At 63.1% G+C, this 19,714-nt stretch overlaps 1 protein-coding gene across 1 annotated transcript; it reads right to left on the bottom strand.

Moving 5' to 3' along the window:
* Positions 1-2,991: 2,991 nt before the first annotated feature.
* TTLL12 (tubulin tyrosine ligase like 12) lies at positions 2,992-19,207 on the bottom strand. Its single transcript, XM_059401838.1, has 14 exons — positions 18,958-19,207; positions 15,422-15,594; positions 13,290-13,488; positions 12,552-12,711; positions 12,332-12,465; positions 10,224-10,300; positions 8,790-8,906; positions 8,505-8,699; positions 8,087-8,198; positions 7,243-7,394; positions 6,794-6,875; positions 4,844-4,912; positions 4,239-4,377; positions 2,992-3,985 (listed from the first exon to the last, which is right to left on the bottom strand). Exons 1-14 carry the CDS (start codon positions 19,135-19,137, stop codon positions 3,834-3,836), a joined length of 1,941 nt encoding a protein of 646 aa, XP_059257821.1. The 5' UTR covers positions 19,138-19,207; the 3' UTR covers positions 2,992-3,833.
* Between the last annotated feature and the right edge of the window lie 507 nt (positions 19,208-19,714).

Here is a 19,714-nt window from a genome sequence, read left to right as displayed (position 1 = left end):
GGACCTGTGGGTCTTTGGCGGCTTGTTTTGTTTGGTTGTTGGTCACTCACACAGGCAAACGGGTTGTGTTTCACTGTCATTTGGGCAGGCCGGGTGCTCTGCTGCCGGCTCCCCGACCTTTGCCTTCTCACATTCAGACGGGATCCAGTTCCAACATCAGGAAAGCTCCGGGAGGGACAGCAGACCACACACGGCCAAGAGCAGGGATGGCTCTCTCCCAGGGCTTGTCACCTCCGCTGGGACTCGATGCTGGCAGATCGTGCCCTGCGGGGAGTGCCGGCAGCACCTCGGCCAGCTCCCAGGCTCTTTCTCCAATGCTCCCCAGAGGACAGGGCTCTGATGGGGGACTCTTGGATCATCCTTTCTATTATTTATAAAGTTCTCCAAGATGGTCTGGGTGGGAGGGCCCGAAGTGTCATCCCAGGCTCCCGTGGGCCCCTCAGATGTGCTGTACTTAGCACTTACGTGCCCCTGAGACTTCTTTAATCCTGTGATGCTCATGCAGGTTCTTTTTTTGTCTGTCCCACTCGCTGTGGCTTTGTTCCTCTCTAGCGGTATCCCACATGCCTCCTCCTGGCCACACGACACGCATAGCCACAGAAATGGCTAGGAAAATGGACGAGACAGATGTACTTAGCCATTGCGTCTGCCGCTTTTTTGTGACGCTCTGTCCCCCGCCCCAGTTCTTCCTAAGTAGACCGCCTTCTCTCATTTTCTGAGCGTTGGCTTCTGCTAGCAACCCGAGGCTCCGGACATGTCCACGTTGGTTTGATAGGAAAGTCTATTATCTCACAGATGTCAAGTCCTTCTGGTCTGCACTCCTTCCTGGAGCTACTTCGAGCTGTTGAAGTCTTAAATCTGGGCATTTGCTTTCCTCTGTAGCCAGCTGGCCACAAAGGACACAAACAAGGTGATTTACACAGCTCAGGAGGGCTTGGCGAGCCGGCCATCGGCAGGGACAGAGCAGTGACTGTCAGGCATGTGCCGAGTGCTTTAATGTTTCCATTGGCCCCTGTGGATCTCTGGTACCAAGAGGTTCTATGTTGGTGCCTCTCCAGGAAGGAGCTGCCACGTTTGGTGGTATTTATGTGGCCATGGATCATCACTGAGGACCTTTCTAGATTTTGCTGTCAGCTTCTCAAGCTTTACCTTTTGGATTTCTTTTGTGTGGTTCTATAGAACTTTGGTACAATGATTACTATGGCTGTGACTCCCCGGTCAACTCCAGATTTCCAGCTCTTACAGATTTTGCACTCTGATGAATTCTGAACACGGAGGCGCCCGGGGGGCTTGTTGGGCGTCTGCCTTTGGCTCAGGTTGTGCTCCCAGGGTCCTGGGACTGAGCTCTGCATCGGGCTCTCTGCTCAGCGGCGAGTCTGCTTCTCCCTCTGCCTCTGTCCTTCCTTCCTCTATCCCCGTGCACTCTCTCGCAGATCAAGTCTTTTTAAAAAAAATTCTCAACACAAAGTGACCCCAGTGAAGATACTAGCAGAAAGAAGCATTTCCAGAGCCAAGAACCATCTACACTGCAAGCGGTCTGGTCTTGAAGCACAGAGGGAGCCCTGCCTCAGGCGTCGTCTGATTTCCACTGATGAGAGGCGCAAGGACGTCTAGAATCGGGGAAAAGCCCGTTTATAAATTATAAAGAGCCTGGATCATGTGGTCCTCTGATCACTGTTATCCTGGGTAATCAGGTTTGAAGTGAACTGGCAATGAGCAGGCCCACCCTCCCCGTTGGGCATGCGGATGAGTGCCCTGTGTGAGTGCCCGTCCAGAGGGGCACAGGCGGTGCCCTGCAGGGCCTCTGCCCACCACGAGGGGGCGTCACTGGGCTGGCCTACAGTGCTCAGGCCCCTCCTGCATCCGCCCCCTGGACCCTCTGGCTGTCCAGAGCAGCTGGGGTCTCCCACTAACCCCAGCCCCAGGCTGAGGAAACAGGTAGGAAGAGAATCCCGTGTCCTGAGGCCCCAACAGCGTGCGCTGAGCTAGGATTCAGGGCTGGCACCAGGACAAGGCTCCTGGGCACTGCCCATGATGCGGAGGGGAGCCTCAGCTCCCCATCTGTCCCTGCTGTGTTCTGCTCTGAAATGGAACCAGTGCTGGGGAATCCAGCTTTGGGGGAGGAACCTGGTCGGAGTGTTCCCCCAAACCCCTATGTTGAATCTTACCCTCCGCTGCGTGTCACAGGAGGTGGGGACTTCGGGAGGGGATCAGGTCACAAGGGTGGCGCCCTCATGAATGGGGTCAGTGTCCTTACAAGAGACCCACAAAGTTCCCTTGCCCCTTCCAACATGAGGACACAGTGGCCATCCGCGAACCAGGAAGAGGGCCCTTATAGACACCAAGTCGGCCGCCCCGATCCCGGGACGCCCCCACTCTAGAACCGTGAAGAAGCAACTTCTGTCGGGCGAGGCCCGGGGTTGTGGTATTGTTACCGCAGCCCTAACGGACCCAGACGGGCACCTGGCAGCCCAAACGCCATCTTCTCTCGTTTCTCCAAGGGGACGTCTGGACATTTTGGTTTTCTTCGACAACCGAACAGGAAGACGCTGACACACGGCGCCGGACCTGTGGTTCTGGGGCCTCCACACAGAGGGAGGCCGAGGTCAAGAAGGCCGAGTTTATTATGGTACAGGTCGTGTCAAGGAGAGGGCAGGACGCCAGCGGCTCTCCAGGGGAAAAACCAGAGACCGTGTGTCCTGCTCGCTACATCACAGCTTGGCTGGAGGGAAGGGGTGTCTCCCCAGCCGACAGCTGAGGTTCTGGGTGACAAAGAAGACGGACACACACAGCCAAGTGGACACACGGACAGGAAGCGCAGCCCAGCCCAGTTTTGTTTCTTGGCTTCACAGTGAATGAAGCTCCGTGCCCCACCCCCACCCCCCAAGGAGGGGGTCAAACTCTCCCCCCAACCCCACTGTCAGCCAGGCCTGGGGCCACTGGGGCTACACAAAACACACCAGCATCCGACTCCAAATTTCAGAAACAAAGTTACGGAAATAACAAGAATCTTTATATATTCCTCCCATAAATGAAAAACTAACAAAAATCCAACATTTTGACGCTAGACTCAGGTGAAAGGTAGCACCTGACAGTAACATCAACTTCTCCCTGGAATCCTCTTCCTTGGCCATCTGCTGCCGGGCTCCGCCACCCACACTTGTCCCTGAGGCCCCAGTCGACGGCAGGCGAGGGGGACAGCTCTGCCATGCCCGGTGGGCAGCCGGGTCTGCCGGGGTCCGAGGACAGCCTGCTCTTGCCACGGGGAAAGGGAAGAGCAGCCCAAGGCCATGGCCCTCCCGGCCGGGAACCTCATGGGAAGCTGCCTGGGAAAGGTTTGGTCGAGTGGGAACCAAGAAGGCGCAGTCCGGGAAGCAGGTGCCCAGCTGTTCTGGGGGGCAGGGGTGGGGACACCCCGCCCCAGCAGTCACGATACACGAGCAGGCCCCCTGGAGAAGCAGCCCACCCAGCTCCCCGTTCGTATGTGGGCTCTGCAGGTGTTGCTGGGGGAACCTCGTGCTCCCCAGAACCCGCAGCCGCCAATCCCCTGGGAAACGGCAGCCCAGGAACCAGACTCTCCAGAAAAAGCCCTCAGCGGAGCACGGATGGCGGTAAGGGAGCACGGACAGGGGCCTGGGACTCAGCGCTCGGCACACCCTGCCTGGCCCTGCTCCTGACCTCGGAGGGAGCAGGACACTGAGCCCCCCAAGGTGGCACCAGGATGACAGCTCCAAGACGAGGCTGTGCCCGAGGGAGGAGGGGAGGGGCTCGCGGAAGCAGCTCCGCCCGCTGAGGCCGGAAGGGGCTGGCAGGCAGTGCGGAGCCACGAGCACCTAGACCAGGCGGGTGACATGGCAGTGGCTGGGCTCGTCCAGGTACAGGGTGCTGAAGACGTCGTTGAAGAAGCCCGGGTGGTACCTGCAGGCCCGCTCACAGTCCGGGTTGAAGTTCACCTCCAGGATCTGCGGCTGCATCACTCGTGTCCCTGATGGCACAAGAGCACGGGGCACGAGCTCCCCCCTGGCTCTGCCGTGGCTCGCTGCCCTTCCCCCTCACGTTCTGTCCCGACCTGAAGGCCACCCCCTAACGGTGTGCCCCCGTCCCAGATCTCTGGTGGACCCGAGGCAGACACCATCTCAGATCTGTCTCTGTGCCCGGGCGGGGGAGGTCTGGATGATCGGCTTTGGGTGAAGCGGAGTGGGGGTGGTTTGGATTACGGGGCGGGGGCACCCCCTCACCATCTGGACGGTCGTCCCACTTGAGCATGAGGTCGATGGCATACACGGCCCGGGATGAGGGATAGTCGCAGAGGCCCAGGGGCGGCGGCTTGGCACACGCCACCTGGAACAGCTCCGTGAAGGCCTGGAAGATCTCAGCCTGGAGGACAGGGAGGCCGGGCTGGGGGCTACACAGGTCTGAGGCCGGGACCACCCCCACCCCCCCGAGCAGCTCCTTGTACGCCTCCCTGCCTCTACCTGAGCTACGGCCCCAAAGCCCACGATGCTTCCTCCTCCAGCCTCATGTCTGCACTCCTGGCTGCCACCACCGTGTCTGACGACTGCTAAGCTGCCTGGCTACTGCCCCCGAGTCCCCAGTCCCCTCTGCGCAGAGGTGCACGCCTGCGGGGACCAACCTGGATCTCCGGCTGTGCCCACCCCCTCAGGTCTGCCATTTCTGGGACCAGGTAGGGCCTACTGCCAGCGGGCGGTCCCAACCATGCTCCGAGTCCCTCCAGAACACCCCGCAAGGCCCGGTGTGGGAGGAGCAGGACCATCCCCAGGCCAAGACCCCCACCCAGCCCGCAAGGGAAGGCCTGGCCTCTGCAGCTCTGCCCAGGACTCACCTGGACGCTCTTCCAGGGAAATTCCGGGTATTGCTTCTCAAACTCAGGGATGAACTCATCGTAGTGCACCTGCGACAGACACGCGGCCCATCACGCTCTGCCTAGGGCTACCTCGGGGCAGGGAGCAGGGAAGCCTGCCTTGCCTTCATATGTGGCTCTGGCACTCGCTGGGGCCACAGGTCAGTGCCAGCAGCCTACGAGCAGCCCCGCACCTGGGCACAGATGGGAGGCAGGAGCTGGAGTCTGAGCTCCGGATCTTACTCTGTGACTCAGGACAAGCAGATTTACTTGTCCGGCTCAGCGTCACCATCTGTGAAATGGGACAGTGCCCCTTGTCTGGCACGCTATCGGTGGGGCTACTGGGAGGCTGGACGGACACGGCACCACGTGGGTCTCAGAACAGTGCGCCAGAGGCAGAGGCTGGACCCAGGCCCGAGCTCGCTGCTCAGCACCGGCAACAAGCACGGCGCATAGCAAGGTTTCTCAAGCCAAGCCCTCATCCAAAACACACGGGCGCGAGCCTGCAGGGAGCTCGGGGGCCTTCCTCAAAGGATGAGCCAGGACAGGCTCCCTGCGGAAGCCTGATGCTCACATCCTGTTGGCGACACATCCCCCTACCCGGGGGCTTCCAGGAAAACACGACCCTTGGGGTGCTGGGGGGAGGCACTCCGTTCTCTCAGAGACAACTTCCAACCATGTCCCAGGGCCCTGCGGGTGGCGCAGTGTCCCAGGGACCTGCCTGCAACACAGCCCAGGATAGGCAGCAGCGGTGGGGCTGGGCGTGAGCAAGGGTACGGGCGCTCTGAGGCCGCCATCCACCCTCGAGGGCTGCTGAGACACGGGCACAGCGAGGTGTCCCCAGGAGTGTTCAGTGCAGCATATGTACTAATGGCGAAAACCCGAAATGACCTGAATGTCTACTAATAGGTGAATGACAAGAACATCCCAGGACAAGAACGCCCCCAGCCCCATTTAACAATAATGACAAATCTTGGGGCGCCTGGGGGACTCAGTCCTTAAGCCTCTGCCTTCAGCTCGGGTCATGATCCCAGGGTCCTGGGATCGAGCCCCACAGGCTCTCTGCTTGGCAAGGAGCCTGCTTCTCTCTCTCCCACTCCCTCTGCTTGTGTTCCCTCTCTCGCTGTGTCTCTAGCAAACTAAAAACAAAACAAAAAACAAAAAAAACAACTTTATAAAAAGAACAATGACGAATGTACACGTGATGCTCAGAGAAGAATAAAACCATAGAAAGGTTTGCTCAGCAGGACAGCGTTCACGCAAAACCTTACATACATATGCAGAATCGTCATCTGAAGAGTATTAGGATATACTCATGCTGAAAAGAATCGGAACACGCCTGGAACGGGTAATTCTCACCTTCAGTGGCCGAGAGGGCCACCTACAGGCTTTGGGGTGAGCAGCGCGGGTGAGGGGGTGGGGAGGGTGAGCCCTACTTCCTGTTGACCTGAAACAACCACCAACCACTTCTGGGACGATGTGTGAGGCAGCCTTTCTCTCCTCCACCCAGAGCTGGCTCTGCCTCTGCCTGGGCTGAGCCCACCTAATCCAGGTGCACTGCTGGCCAGCCAGGGTCTGAGGCCCTCACCTCGGAAGGAGCTCTGCCCTGATGTCCCTTTGCCCAAAGTGCCCAGACAGCATGGGGGACAGCAGGGATCCAGGATCCAGGCAGGGTCACGGTCCAGCAGCAGCCTGCCCCGGGGGCCATGTGACTTGCACCGCTGTGCCGCCCACCCTCACTGGTCCCCGTGCTCGGGCGGGTGCCGGACGGAAGGCAGTCTGTGCCTCCAGCTGAGACCTGCCACAGGACGTGGGAGGCTCCTGCTTTGGGATTAACACGGGTACCAGAAGGCAGCTGGTCTGCACAGTCTGCCCAGAAAACAGGCTGAGGGGTGTGGGGTCTGGGTCTGGCCTGCATCCAAGTGAACCCACCTGCTTCAGCACCACTTCCGGGTCATAGTTCATGACAGTGAAATGCTTCTCGTAGTCGTCCAGGTCGTCGAGCGCGAAGGGCCTGCAGGAGGAGCACATGGACACAGTGCATGGGACAGTGCTCTGAGAGACCCCGCTGGACGCCTGCCCCCCCATCAGAGTGAGGGGTGCCCCGCAGCCCCTCAGAGCTTGTCTGTGAAGACACCCGGACGGCCCATGAACGTCCTCACGACCTGCTCCGCTTGGTGCCCATTTGACAGTGACAAGCGCCGTCCGGGTCCCCGCCCATGGCTGATGCAGGCTGGGCGAGAACTCCCGCTGGAGGACAGAGCTGGGCTCAGCTGGGCCACCCGCCAGGTGTGTGGCGGAGAAGGAGCTCCAGGACCGGCTTCCCGACCCCGCGATAAAGGGGGCCCCGTCGCCCACCCCCCCACCAGCATCCCAGCTACCGGTTGGAGAAGCGCAGCCAGAACACGTCATAGACAAACAGCCTCAGGGGCTTCACCGAGCGCAGAAGCACGACGTAGCGGACATCGAACTTGACCCGCCCCACGTCTTCTCGAAGGAACAACACTGGGCTTTCGATGTACTTGGACACGACCTAGAAGACACACGCAGGGCTGCGGCAGCTCTCCCTTCGCCTGGGCCTGGCGATACCCCAACCTCGCCCCATCGGCATCTGTCCTCACTGGCGACGGGCTCACGCCTGTGGGACATCCGGACACGGTCCCCACATCCTGGAGAAACCGGCACACACTCCTGCTCTGGCCCCAGGAGCCTGTGCCCTGCACCTGGCTCCTTCCTCTCGGACTTTTCAAACCCTGTCTAGGCGGCGGCAAGTTCTGAATCTTCACCTTCACTTTAGCTGAAGGAAAAGGTCCCGACAGTTTTCAGGTTTTGACAACCGCATGCGAGTTCTCCGCTGTAATCTCGACTCCTCGTCCGCTGCCTGGAATCCCGCTCAGCCGTCATCCCACTGGCACGCTTTCCTCGACCCATAACCGTTCCCCTATCCCCCCCCCACCCCGATACTGTCCCTGCCGGGCTCCGTGTCACAAGAGCACCCTAGTCTCGGGGCTCCCTGGCTTGGCTGCCTCCCTCCTGCTGGGCGGTCTCGAGTGGGGCAGCGAGTGAGGACCCTGAGGTCAGACACGCCTGGGACAGCTCTGGACAAGGGCTTCTCCCTCCCCATCCCCGCTGGCCAGGGCACTGGAAGGAGCAGGGTCTGGGCTTCAGAGACACCAGGAGCCAAGCCCCGGCCCCGCCCGAGTCCCCGCCGCCGCATGGCCTCACCTTGGGGCTGCTCTCCCGGTGCCGGACGATACTGTGCAGGCTCCTGGTGACGTGGGTGTCCAGGCTGCGGGCCAGATTCCAGGGCTTGCAGATCCAGTGGTTGTCCTGGCCCCTGAGAGCACATGGGTTTGGCTAGGCTGTGCCCTGCACCCACCTTCTGGGGACCACGGTCGCCTTTGGAGAAGGACACCCAACCCCTCCCAGGGAGCAGTAGGAGCTATCACAGCGGGGCCATCAGGGGCTGACCTCACGGAGTTAGGAAGAACTTGCTCCAGCCAAGACATGGAGATGTCCGTGGCCATGGTCCCGGCCGTGCCCGGTGCCCACAGCCCTCAGTGCCGTGGCCAGCACGCAGCAGGGGCGAGCCGGGTGGGGGGAGGCTGGGGGGTGGGGCTGCAGGAGTGACGGGGGCCCTCACCGCCTCTCCCGCTGCTGGAAGCAGCTCACAAACTGCGGCAGCTCGGTGCGCAGGTTGAAGGTGCGGGGCAGCCACGCCGGGCCCTCGGGGCCCCCAGCCCGGCGCGCGATGGAGGCCAAGCAGTCCTTCACCGTCAGCAGGTTCTCGCAGGGAAACTGGTTCAGCAGCACGTTGGGCCTCTCCTGGCTGAGCCTCCTGTGGGGCCGAGGCACACGCCCGTGGGTCAGGGGTGGCAGGGGCTCTGGGGGCATTCCCCAACCCCAGGCCTGGCAGGGGGGTGCTCACCTATAGTCCTTGAAGTGGGAGAAGTTGTAGAGGATGTCCGCGTCCGCCTCGCTCTGGGCGAAGGTGAAGCGCGGGTGTGTCAGGTGCCTGAGCACCTGCTGGATGTCTGTGTAGACCCTGCGGGCAGAGTTGGGCTGAGCCAGCCGTGCCCCCCCACCCCACCCCGCGCCCCGGGGACTCGGGTGCAGCCCAATCTGGGCTGGCGTGGAGGAGAAGGGGACAGACGGATGGGCTCGGGCCTGAGGCCGGACAGGCAGTGCTGGCCCCACCCTCTCTGCTGGCCTGCAGGGTAGGGCGACGAGGATCCTTCTGACCCCAACGTCCCCGCCTCTAAGATGGGATCACAGCCCAACTCACTCTTGTCACTGGGGTGACACGGGATAACCCGAGTGTCTAACAGGTCCTGCCTCCCACATGGAACCAGGACGGACACAACCAGCCTCTCACTCACACACTGAGCATCGCTGGCCGAGAAGGCAGCTGGAGTCCAGGGGCCTGTGGGGGTGTGTGTAGCCAAGATGGGTGCCCCGGGCCAGGCCCTGTTCCACACCAGTCTTCACTGCTGCCAGCCCGGCCCGGCCTGGCCCCCACTGGCCCCGGGGAGAGGTGAGGACAGAGCCCAGGAGCTCAGGGGGCACGGCGCAGAGGCAGATGAAGGCAAGAGGGGGGCCTAGCCTGGAACAACAGTCCGGGGGAAGAGCTGAGGTGACTGCCAGGGGCAAGGCTGGCATGAAGCCCTCGGTCTGTGGCTGGAGCCTGGGGCAGGACTGGGAGCAGGAGGCCAAGACTAAGTTGGCCTCAGTGGGGCCTGTGACCCTGAGGGTGGATGGACACTGGGTAGTGGGCCTGGGCACCAGAAAGGACCCCTGGGCTGGCCTCAGGGAAGGGGCAGCGGGCTGGGCTGCCCATTTCTGGCTGGACCAGGCTTGGGTAGTAGCCAGAGGGAGGGACTCCCATGGAGGCAGAAGCCAGGCTGGGACCCGCCTCTGAGCCTGTGCCACATCCAGCGGCGAGCACGGCACACCCACCTCTCACCAGTACTACGGGGTGTCTGCTTCCACCTGGCGTCCAGCCTGCCTGGTGTCGCCTCACCTGCCAGCCCACACCTGCTGGCGCCTGCAAACCGCCCCTCGCGGCAGCCTGGCCGCCTCCGCTAGGCGCCCCACGCCTTCATGGTTGGCTCAGGCTCCCTGACTCCTGGGGCAGGCCTGGCTGTTTTCACCCCAGGACCAGAGGAACCCCAGCAGCCTGTCACCTTCATAGCATTCTCTCTGTGATCCTGGACTCTGCCCTGGGCTCCTGCCACTGCTGCCGTGCCACCGGGACATGGCAGGCTTTCGGAGCGCCTCCCTGTGCCAGGCGCGGCTCTCGGAGCCGGCGGGGGGCCTTGGGGGGTGCGAGGAGGCTCATCAGGAGCTGAGGGGGGCTACGCACTTGAAGACGTGGTCGTAGGGATAGGCCACCGGGCTGATAGCGAGCGGCAGCTTCTCCTTGTTCTCCTCCAAAATGGCCTAGAAAGAAAGCACTGAAAGTAGAAACAGACCTCCAAGACAGGAGTGCGGGAACACATGCCACCCCCCATCCTGGCATATCAGGGGGCACCCCAGACCACAGGTACAGCCTTCCGACAGGCCCAGCAGCAGCCAGAGCCCTCGGACCACCCTCGCCCCGGGACTCTGGGGCTCAAGGCCCCTCAAGTGCCAAGCGACCCATTTGTGTCAAAGAAAAACGGAAACACTGTTCAAAATCTTCAAAATCTCCGCGCTCCGCTCGCTCCAATGCGGACAGCTGGGAAGGCATAAAGCCTGCCTGGCGGGGGGGCGGGGGGCGGGTGCCTGACGCTAGCCGAGTGCCAGAGTGCGGTTCCAACATACGCCACGTAATGGTTTAAAACACACCCAGACTGCGACTCCGACTCCGGGAGGTGGGAGGAACTCATCTCCCGTGGGTGTGGGTGGGGCCGAAGGGGCTGCTCCCTCGGGCGCAGAGACGGGGAACAGAGACGCTATGCGGGGAAGGCCCCGCAGCCCTCTCTCAGCTCCTGGGCTCTATGACAAGCCCGGCACACTCAGAGAGGGGCTCCGAGGCCAAGTCCCCCCCTCCTGTCCACAGAAAGCATGGGGGATGACAAACGCGTGCCGTGTACCCCACGATCCTAAACTCATACCAGCGGCCCCTAAGCCCAGAGCACAGGCCCAAGCTGGATGTCAGATGGGGACAAGCAACCAGGATGCTCCGGCAACTCGAGTTTGGCCTCCGGTGGGACGCCCAGGGCTGGCCCCGCCCCACCCCACCTGCTGGAGCCACCCAAGATCAGGAAGCCTCTGGCCCTAAGCCACTCTGAAGGCTTCCGCCTCAGCACGCACCCATTTACTAAGTATCTACAGGTACCACGACTCTACGGGGCTCTGAAACACGCCAGGGACTCAAGACAAGCGACCACACAGCTTCCTGCGCGGACAGTCCAACCACTACGGCTTACATGAATTCCCGGGAAAGGTGCCAGGAGGTCCCACCACGACGGCCCAGCCTCTCCCCAACCACAGCCCCCATAGACCGGCTGACACCCCACGGTGCTTCCCATTCTCGCTCGAGCTAACCAGGCTGCTCCTCTGATCTAACACCCGCCGAGGCCCTCAGTGAATGTGTGATGTGCCCGTGTGGGCAGGCAGATTTCACAGTGGGGCAAAGCTTGTAGCCTCTGCCCACGGGCCGTCACAGGCCCCCTGGGGTTGTACCCCAGCTCTCCTATGAGCTGTGTGACCTTTGGCAGGTTACTTAACCTTTCTATGCCTGTTTCCTCATCCTCAGTAAAGACTGACAAACAGGACCTCATGCCCTTACGCTGCAAGGACTAGAGTCACACACGCCCACGGGTGCCAACTGCAGGCTCACTCGTGGCTGGGTTCCAAACTGCAGGCAGCCAACGGGAGGCGGTGGCAGGAGACCAGAGGGCAGGGGAGGGTGTTCCCTGTCCAGCCCTGCCTGGTCTCTTAGTGGCCATGTTCCTAGAGGCTCCACTTCCTCCCTGGCCCGGGGCCTCCCGAACCCTGACGCCCTGATTTGCCCGAGAGGCTGCCACAGATGAAAAGTGCCGCTGGTGTGGGGAACCGCAGCACGGATGATGGTGGGACTCGCTGGGGGCCTACTGTGTGCCAGAGAAGTCGCCGTGTGATGCTCGAACAGAGTCTTCATATCCCCGGGGAGGAAGAAACAGTACGGAGTTGGGATTTGTAACCAAGCTTGCAGCCCACACCGTGCCCCCCCACCCCAGTCCTGGCAAGGAGTCCCCGAAAACGAAGAGAGCAGCACTGACTACCAGCACCCAGCTCCGACCCTCGGACAGCATGGTCCCTGGCCTCTGGGCTGGACAGCCACAGGAGGCCCCGGCTCACTGCCTGAGCTCGGAGACCCTGGTCTCTCGAATGTTCACAAACGCTTCACTCCCTCACAGGGCAGCCAGCTGGCGCCCGGTAGCATTTGGTGGCCCAAGAACGTTCCAGAAGCCATCAGGCCCCGAGGTCAGGGGCAGACGGTCACACCTGGTAGTGTTCGGCAGGCGGCTCGGGCGTGGAGGAGCTCAAGTCCAGCAGGTCGGCGGGGACCCAGGGCAGCAGCATGCACTTCCGGATCAGAGGGTCGGTCTCCCCGTAGGCAAAGTCCCGGGTCACCTCCTCTGCATCGAGACACGTGGCCCATCAGGGGGCAGCGGGAAAGCAGGGCCTGGGCCCGTCCTTTGGGGTGGGCGGGTGTGGCACTTACCGCCCGTGTCCAAGTCCCGCAGGGGCCACAGCAGCGTGTACGCCACCTGCTGGGGCATGTAGAAGAAGGGCGCGGTGGCAAAGCTGGGCGTGTCGGAGTGCTGGATGCGCGAGCCGAACTCGTCCATGATGTACCACACCGGCACCTTCTCCTCGGCCGTCTGCAGGCAGAGCACACAGAAACCGGGTCCACTGGTCCGGCCGCTGCCCCTTCTCAGGCACCCTCCAACCAGCCCATGCCCCCAAGCCCCTTCACTGGGCTGGATGTTACACAGTACAAGGGCCTGGACGAAGACACACAGCCTACCGGCTACACGGGTGTGTGTGGCAGGGAGAGGGCGAGGGGCACTTCCTGGAGGTGGTGACGTCTGAGACCATGAGAAACACTCAAAATGGTGAGGCTGGGTCTGGGGAGGCTGGCAGGAGAGGTGGTGATGGACACCGAGGACGTGTGCTTAAGGGACAGGACTCTTTGGATGTGAGCAAACCCTGACGGCTTTCAGGGGATGACAGAACCCGACGGCACTGGGCCACAGGAACCAAGTCATGAGGCCCACATCTAGAGGTCTGAGGTTGTGTCCTGTGAGCTCAAGGGCTCTGAGAACCGGGTGGCCCGAGGCTGAGTAACGGCCATGAGGGAGCCCTGGGGAAGAAGGGGGGCCCTGGAAGGAGTCTGCTCACTTCTGGGGCAGAGGCTCCTGGGGCTGGGTCCTGGCTCCCCCAGGCTGTCCCTGCTCACCCCGTGTGCCAGCTGGTAGGTCTGGTTGAACCGCCACATCTCCTCCAGCACCAGGTCCTCGGCCTCAGCGCTGGGCAGCTCGCCGTGGAACCCGATGCCCATCAGGTTGGCCATGCGGAGCAGCAGCCCGGGCACCTGCCGTAGCTGCTGGCGCGCGTGCTCCACGCGGCATGTCCAGGCGTGGTCGATGAGGAAGATGCTGTGGGCACAGCCGAGGGCAGGGGTGAGGGCTGGCAGGGGGGGCGGTCTGCCTGGGTGACGAGGGGGAGCAGAGGGGGAAGACCTGCAGCTGTGGCCTGGCGAGCTTCCACGCCCTCTACCAGTTTCTGCAAAAACCAACGGGGTCCATACCTCCTGTCTGGGGGCCAGCGTGAGACTCAGAAGAGACAAAACACACAACCTGCTGCCTGGACCAAGTCCTTGCGTTCTCGCTGATCGTTACCATAGACTGCTGTCGCGGTGAGTGCCTCCAGCTGCACTTGCACCAGCCGGACCGGCCGCGCCCCCCACCCTGCCACCTCAGCTGTGGGCGCTTAGGACAAGCAAATGCCGCACACAACGGGAAGCCAGTGGCGGGGAGGCATGCAAAGGGGCTCCGGCTCCGGCGGGCACAGCAAGCCGCCACACATTTGGACCTCTGTGGCCCACATGCCCAGCCCCCCTGGAAGAGCCCAGGGGTGGGGCCACCGCGGAGGACCAGCCAGGCATTCCCACGGCAGGCCCAGGGCCACACCTGCCCTCCTACCCCTCAGGGTAGGGCTCCTGGACACCCTCCAGAGCCCTGCCGGAATGGGAAGCTCTGGCACCCAGGGGTGTGGTCTGCCTGCCGAGCAAAGCGACCCTCACCTCCCTTCCCTTGGGGGACAGCAAACATTCCAGCTCTTGGGCTGGGGGGCAGAATCAGCAGCACTTGTTCCACTGGGCTTCTAGGACTGTACATCTGTCTGCACGCGCAAAGCAAGCGCTTGTGCTCAGTGGTTCTGACCACGGGAAGCTGCGCTTCAAGGTGGGACGATGCTCGGGAGGACTGTGCGGTGCTCGGGAGGACTGTGCGGTACACGGCAGGAGCGGGAGAGGATGAAGCTGGGGTGTGGCCCTCAGCGGAGACTCCGAGCTCTGCAGGCAGAAAGGCCCAGGAGCGGGGAGGGCTGTGGAGTGGGAGGAGCGAAGACCAAAGGCAGGACTCCGCTCGCGTCCCCTCCGGTGCCCGCCTGGCAGAGGTATGCGCTCAAGGGCGTGGAGGGGCAGCGAGCTCCCGGAGGTGGCTGCGGGGCCCAGGCCCCAGAGCAGGTGCACTGAGCTGAATGTGACCGGTGAGCCTGCAAGTTTCTGAGTCAGACAGCCCGCTGGTGGAGGGGACCGGCTGCTGCTGTTCCCTGAGTGACCACTCCCGCCCCTCACAGGCTGCTCTGCGGACGAGGAGGCCGGCCAGACTCTTCCCTGAAGAGCTATGGACACAGGGGCCTGGGGACCCTGAGAGGCCGGCAAGTGTCCTCTCCAAGGGTCCAACAGTCTGACAGACGAGCCTGCAGGCCTGCCGTGGCTGGAGGCAGGAATCCCAGGGTCCAGTCTTAGCTGTGCCCCATGTACACCGAGGCCCCGGGCCACGCCAGGCCTGCTCTGGGCCCTGGTGTCCTCCCGAGGAATCAAGGAGACCACATTGCTCACAGCCTGGACATAAAGCCCTGGGAGAGCCTGTTACAATCCCTGAGTAGCCCTGAGACTGGGATTCAGCAGGCCCGGGGGAAGGTCCTCCGAACAGTCCGGGCTCTGAGTCAGGCTGCCCGGCGTCCCACACGCCGGCTCTCGGCCGGCTGTGACTTTGGGCAGGTCCTTCCCGTCTCACTGGCACAATCGGCACACATCACCCCCCGACTGTGGGACCCTCCTGGTGGGGGGGGGGGGTGCCGGGGAGGCTGCGCTCGGGTCTGTCGGAAACATGACTCACACGGGAACGTCAGCAGCTGTCGGGGCCAACCCGACCACGGGGCCCGGCTGGAACCTCGGGTGGCCACGAGCACCCGGGACATGGCAAACATGAGGGCCGCCATGGCTGCTTCTCTCCAGAGGAGCCCGCACTGAGGACCACGGCACAGACCACAGACCACGGACCACGGGCCTGCTGCTCCTACCTGTTGGGGTCGGCCGCCTGGAGCCCGTTCTCGCTGGTCACGATGACCTTGTAGCAGAGCTCGCCGCCAGGGTTGGGCTGCTTCTTCCGTGCTTCCCGGGCCTCCTCGCCCTCACTCTCCTCCTCCACTTCCTGCACTTGCATTATCCCGAACATCTCCCCGGCATCGAAAACCTGTGGCCACGAGCAGGGGTGTTGGCGGGCTCCCCAGGCCAGAACCCCTGCCTCGCAGAGCGCCACACCCTGGCCTCAAGGACCAATCCAACTCCTCAGGGACGCAGGACCTGTTTATTAACCAACCACCCATCGTCTGGGTGGGGAAACTGAGGCTCCTGGAGATCAGCCAGAACTGCGACCTAACCAGGGTCACCAGCTCCTGTCCCGGGTGTGCTCAGAAGCGGGATGAAGGCACGCGTGGCCAGACCAGAGGTGAGTCTAAGAGCTGGGATCCTGGCAGGGCCGGGGATCTCACTCCAGTCCACCAGCAGGACAGCAGAGGTGCCCCAGAAGGAAAACAGGTGGCTGAGAACCTCCCACAGCCAGGGCGCCGGCCCTGCCGAGAAGCGGCTCGGGCCTGTGCAGCGTGTGCTCTGGGCTGGTCTCCTGAGGTGCTGGGTCAGAAAGATAAGGACCCTGGTCCTTGAGTTTCCTTGCCAACCACACGCACATGAAGCCAGCCGGCCTGCCTCCCTCAGCCACACTCCCGCACTGTGTGTCTGCCACCACTTGGCAAGGGGCCTCAGGACAGATGCTGGAGCCAGGCCGTGGGGCCTTGAACAAGTCACTGAACCGCGCCGTGCCTCCGTCTCCCCATCCATACGACGGGAACAGCAGCACCGACTCCCCAGGGTTGTGGGAAGGATGAAATGATGAACAGACCTCCAAGGCTTGGAGGAAACTAAGCTGGGCCCCTGCCCTGTGAGCACGCCACCACCGTTCTGCTGCTGAGAGCAGCCCCTCCCGGGGGAAGCAGCGTCCTCGGCCTTCCAGGAGAGCTGAGTGTTCCATCAACAAACAGTGCACGGACAGTCCCTGGCACAAGCAGGGACTCAGCAAGTGCCAGTTCCCCGAAACCCACTTCTCAGGACCCTGACGGAAGCAAGCTTCACACAGATGCAAACCAGCTCCCTACTCAGGCACACACCGCTTCTCTGTGCCGGGCTCCAGCCTGTGAGGCCGAACCACTCACCATCTTGCCCAGGGAGCCGGCCACCGGTGCGGAGCAAGGTGGGAGGCGCAGGTCCCTGGTGCTGGGGCCTGACGGGAGCTGAGTGGCACAGCAGGGCAAGATCTGAACACGTGGCTGGGGGCAGTGGCCCAAGGACCCGCAAGGACCCCTGGCCGGGGTACAGAGGCTGAGGGCAGGGAAGGCTGTGGAACCGGTGGAGCACGCCTGGGCCCTCCGAAGACAAGGGGAGCTACCTCAAGCCAGGATCCCTGAGCAGTCAGAAGTGGGGGTGGGGGGCTGGGGTGCAACCTTCCCTCCAGGACAGAGCTTCTGAGAGGACCGGAATTCACTCTGGGTTTCAATCTAGAACCCAAATCCCCAGTCCTCTTCCCCAAATCATATGGGAGGGAGGGGGCACACAGTGAGGTAGCCTAAGGCCTTGGGGACAGAGGGCCTGCCTCCTCCCTACCCGCACTGTGAAATGACAGGTACCACGATCCCTCCATGGAGGAAAAGCCCCCAAGAGGTATCGAAGGGGAATGGCTTTAGCTGGGAAGTTCCTGCTGGGAGAGTTGGAATTGATCTTAAAACACTCCCCATCCTTTCCAACTGATTTGAGGCAAGGTACCAGGGTCACTGGCCTTGCGGGGAGGTGGAGGTACCCCATTCCTGTTGGCAGGTGCCCTCCCCCACACCTGGGCCCAGAGGAGAGTGGCAGGTTTCACCGAGAACAATGGATGCAGGTTTTGGGTCTAGTAATGTGATGACTCACAGCTCTGCCCATAACCCCTCACGGCAAGGGAGGGTCATGGAAAAATACTGGCTGCCCCCTCGGTAGTGCTACAGCAGCCAAGCCAGAGGGGACGCTGCCCTCTGGTGACTGCCCTCCATGTGCTGGTGCCGGCTGATGCTCGTCTCAGGCCTCCCCAACCGGTCCCCTCTAAAACTATGAGAACTGGGGCCCTATTCCACCATTGGGCTTTCCAGAAGGAGACTCTAGCTCAGATGGACTAGTGTTGCCTAATGAGGTTTTACTGCCCAGAGGCTGGCTAGGCCCGGGGGGGGGGGGTCCCCATATCGTGTACCTTTCACCCAGAATGAGGACCTTCTTCTCATCCTAACAAACTGGAGGAGGTTCCCAGCATATGCCTGGGACCAGAGCCAAGGGCTCAGGAAACACTGGTGGAGTGGAGGGCGAGCCATACAGGAAGGAGATTCACAAGAGGCAGGGACCTACTGTGTGTCACTGACACTGTCTTTTTTTATTACCTCTTCCTGGCTCTGGGGCTCCGCTTCATCACCTGTCCCAGTCTGTGTAGGTCCCCAAGGCAGCCCCCCACCCGAGAAGAGCCTTGTTCCAGCTAAGAAGGCCTCCCTAACGGTCCTGTGTAGCGCTCTGACTTCAGCAGCTGCGCAAATGACCCCAAACCAGGGCCTGCTCACTGGCCAGTACCCATGGGGCGCCCCCCGGAGGCCCAGCTAGAGAAGGCAGGTGGGCAGAAGGGAGCCAGTCCCCACAAAAGGGCAGAGAATCTAGAAACATGGGAACATTTTTCTTTAGATTTCCGTCTCCCACAATCTGTTTTCTTCATCTGCAAAAATGAGGGTGACCGGGGAATCCAATCAAATGATGAGACAAGAAATAATTCTGTGACCCGAACAGTTAAAGTCACACAGACTCTCGGGGCATCTACTCTCCCTGGAGGTGGCAGTGGCTGAAGGCGCGGGACAGGTTCCCAGCTCAGACAGACTTTGGGAAACTCACTTCCTCTTCCTGTGACTCCGTTTTTTCAACCGCATAATGGGGATGACAAAGCTGCGGGACGCAGGCGTGCGGAGAACTCAGGGTAGGTCCCGACGCACCAGGGGAGTCGCGCACACAGCCCGGCCAGCCCCAGACACTGGCAGAACCGGGGCCACAGGTGCTGGGCCCTTGCTGCCACTCTTAGGCCCCAAAGTCTAGAGGCTCCTAAACCGCCGAGGAGGCGACGTCTAAGTCGGTCACCAGGGCACTGGCGCTCTTCACGGCCACCCCCCGCGTTTCTCCCGCCGCGTCCCAACACGGACACGCCCCCAGCGCGTCGCACCCCGGCCGAGGCTTCTGCAGCCCCGCAAGGCGCGCGCTCCCCTCCCGCCCCGGACACCCTCCCAGCCCCGTGCGCACCAGTCGTCCCGGGGGCCGCCGGCCGCCCCGCAGCGCCCCTGGCCCGGCCTCCCCGCGCCGCGCCCCCGCGGCTCTCGGCCAGCGGCCCGCCCGCAGCCACGCCCTTCCCGGGAGAAGGGTCCAGCGCCGCCCGCGCCCCGGCTCCCCCGGCCCCGCTCTGCGCCCCGGTCCTCCCGGCCGGCGCCTCGCCCGCCCGCGCCCGCACCTCGTGCTCCAGCTTGTGCAGGAGGCGGCCCCAGTACCGCTCGGGGACCCCGGACGCACGCAGCGCCGGGCCGTGCAGCGCCGCGAACTCGGCCCGGGCCCGCGCGTCCTCCTCCGCAGTCCGGTCCGGGTCGCGGCGCTCCCCGTTCTCTGGGTTCTGCGACCCCGCGTCGGCGTCCATGGCGGCAGCGCCCGCGCCGAGTCCCACTCCGCCGCGGACCGCGGGCCCGGCCCTCCGACTCGGCCCGCCCGCGCGCGCCCCGCCCTCCTCCCGAGCTCTCCGCGGCCCCCGCCCACCGCCCGCCCGGCGCCGGCTCGCGCGGGCCGCCGGGAGCCAAGCTCCGGGACCCGAGCCCGGAGCCCGGAGGCCCGGCCGGCCGAGGGGCGCGTGCGCGATGCGTGAACGCGCGGGCCTGCGCGGGGGGTGCGCGGGCGTGCGGCGCGTGGGGAGCTTGGCGCTGCTGGCCTGTGCGCACGCGCGCCGGCGGGGGGCGGTGTTTCCTCCCTCGCGCCCCGCGGCTGTCCCAGGGGATGCCGGGAGCCAGGTTGTGCGGCGTCCACGCGGTCGGAAGCGGAAGAGTCCACGCACAGCCCGGAAAAGGGACCGGAGTCCGGCCTGGAAGCTGGGCTGTTCCGGGCGTGGACTCGCCTTTGACGCGTCGCAGACCCCGGGGGTGGGAGGGGGTCCCGGATGCTTCCGAAGGAGCCGCCAGGTTGAGGCTGCAGAGTCGCGGCCCTCCGTTCTCTCCGTGCGTTCG

Source organism: Mustela nigripes, chromosome 6, assembly GCF_022355385.1.
Source record: "Mustela nigripes isolate SB6536 chromosome 6, MUSNIG.SB6536, whole genome shotgun sequence".
In the NCBI taxonomy this organism is placed as follows: Eukaryota; Metazoa; Chordata; class Mammalia; order Carnivora; family Mustelidae; genus Mustela; species Mustela nigripes.
This window is presented reverse-complemented; position numbering and strand designations above follow the sequence as displayed.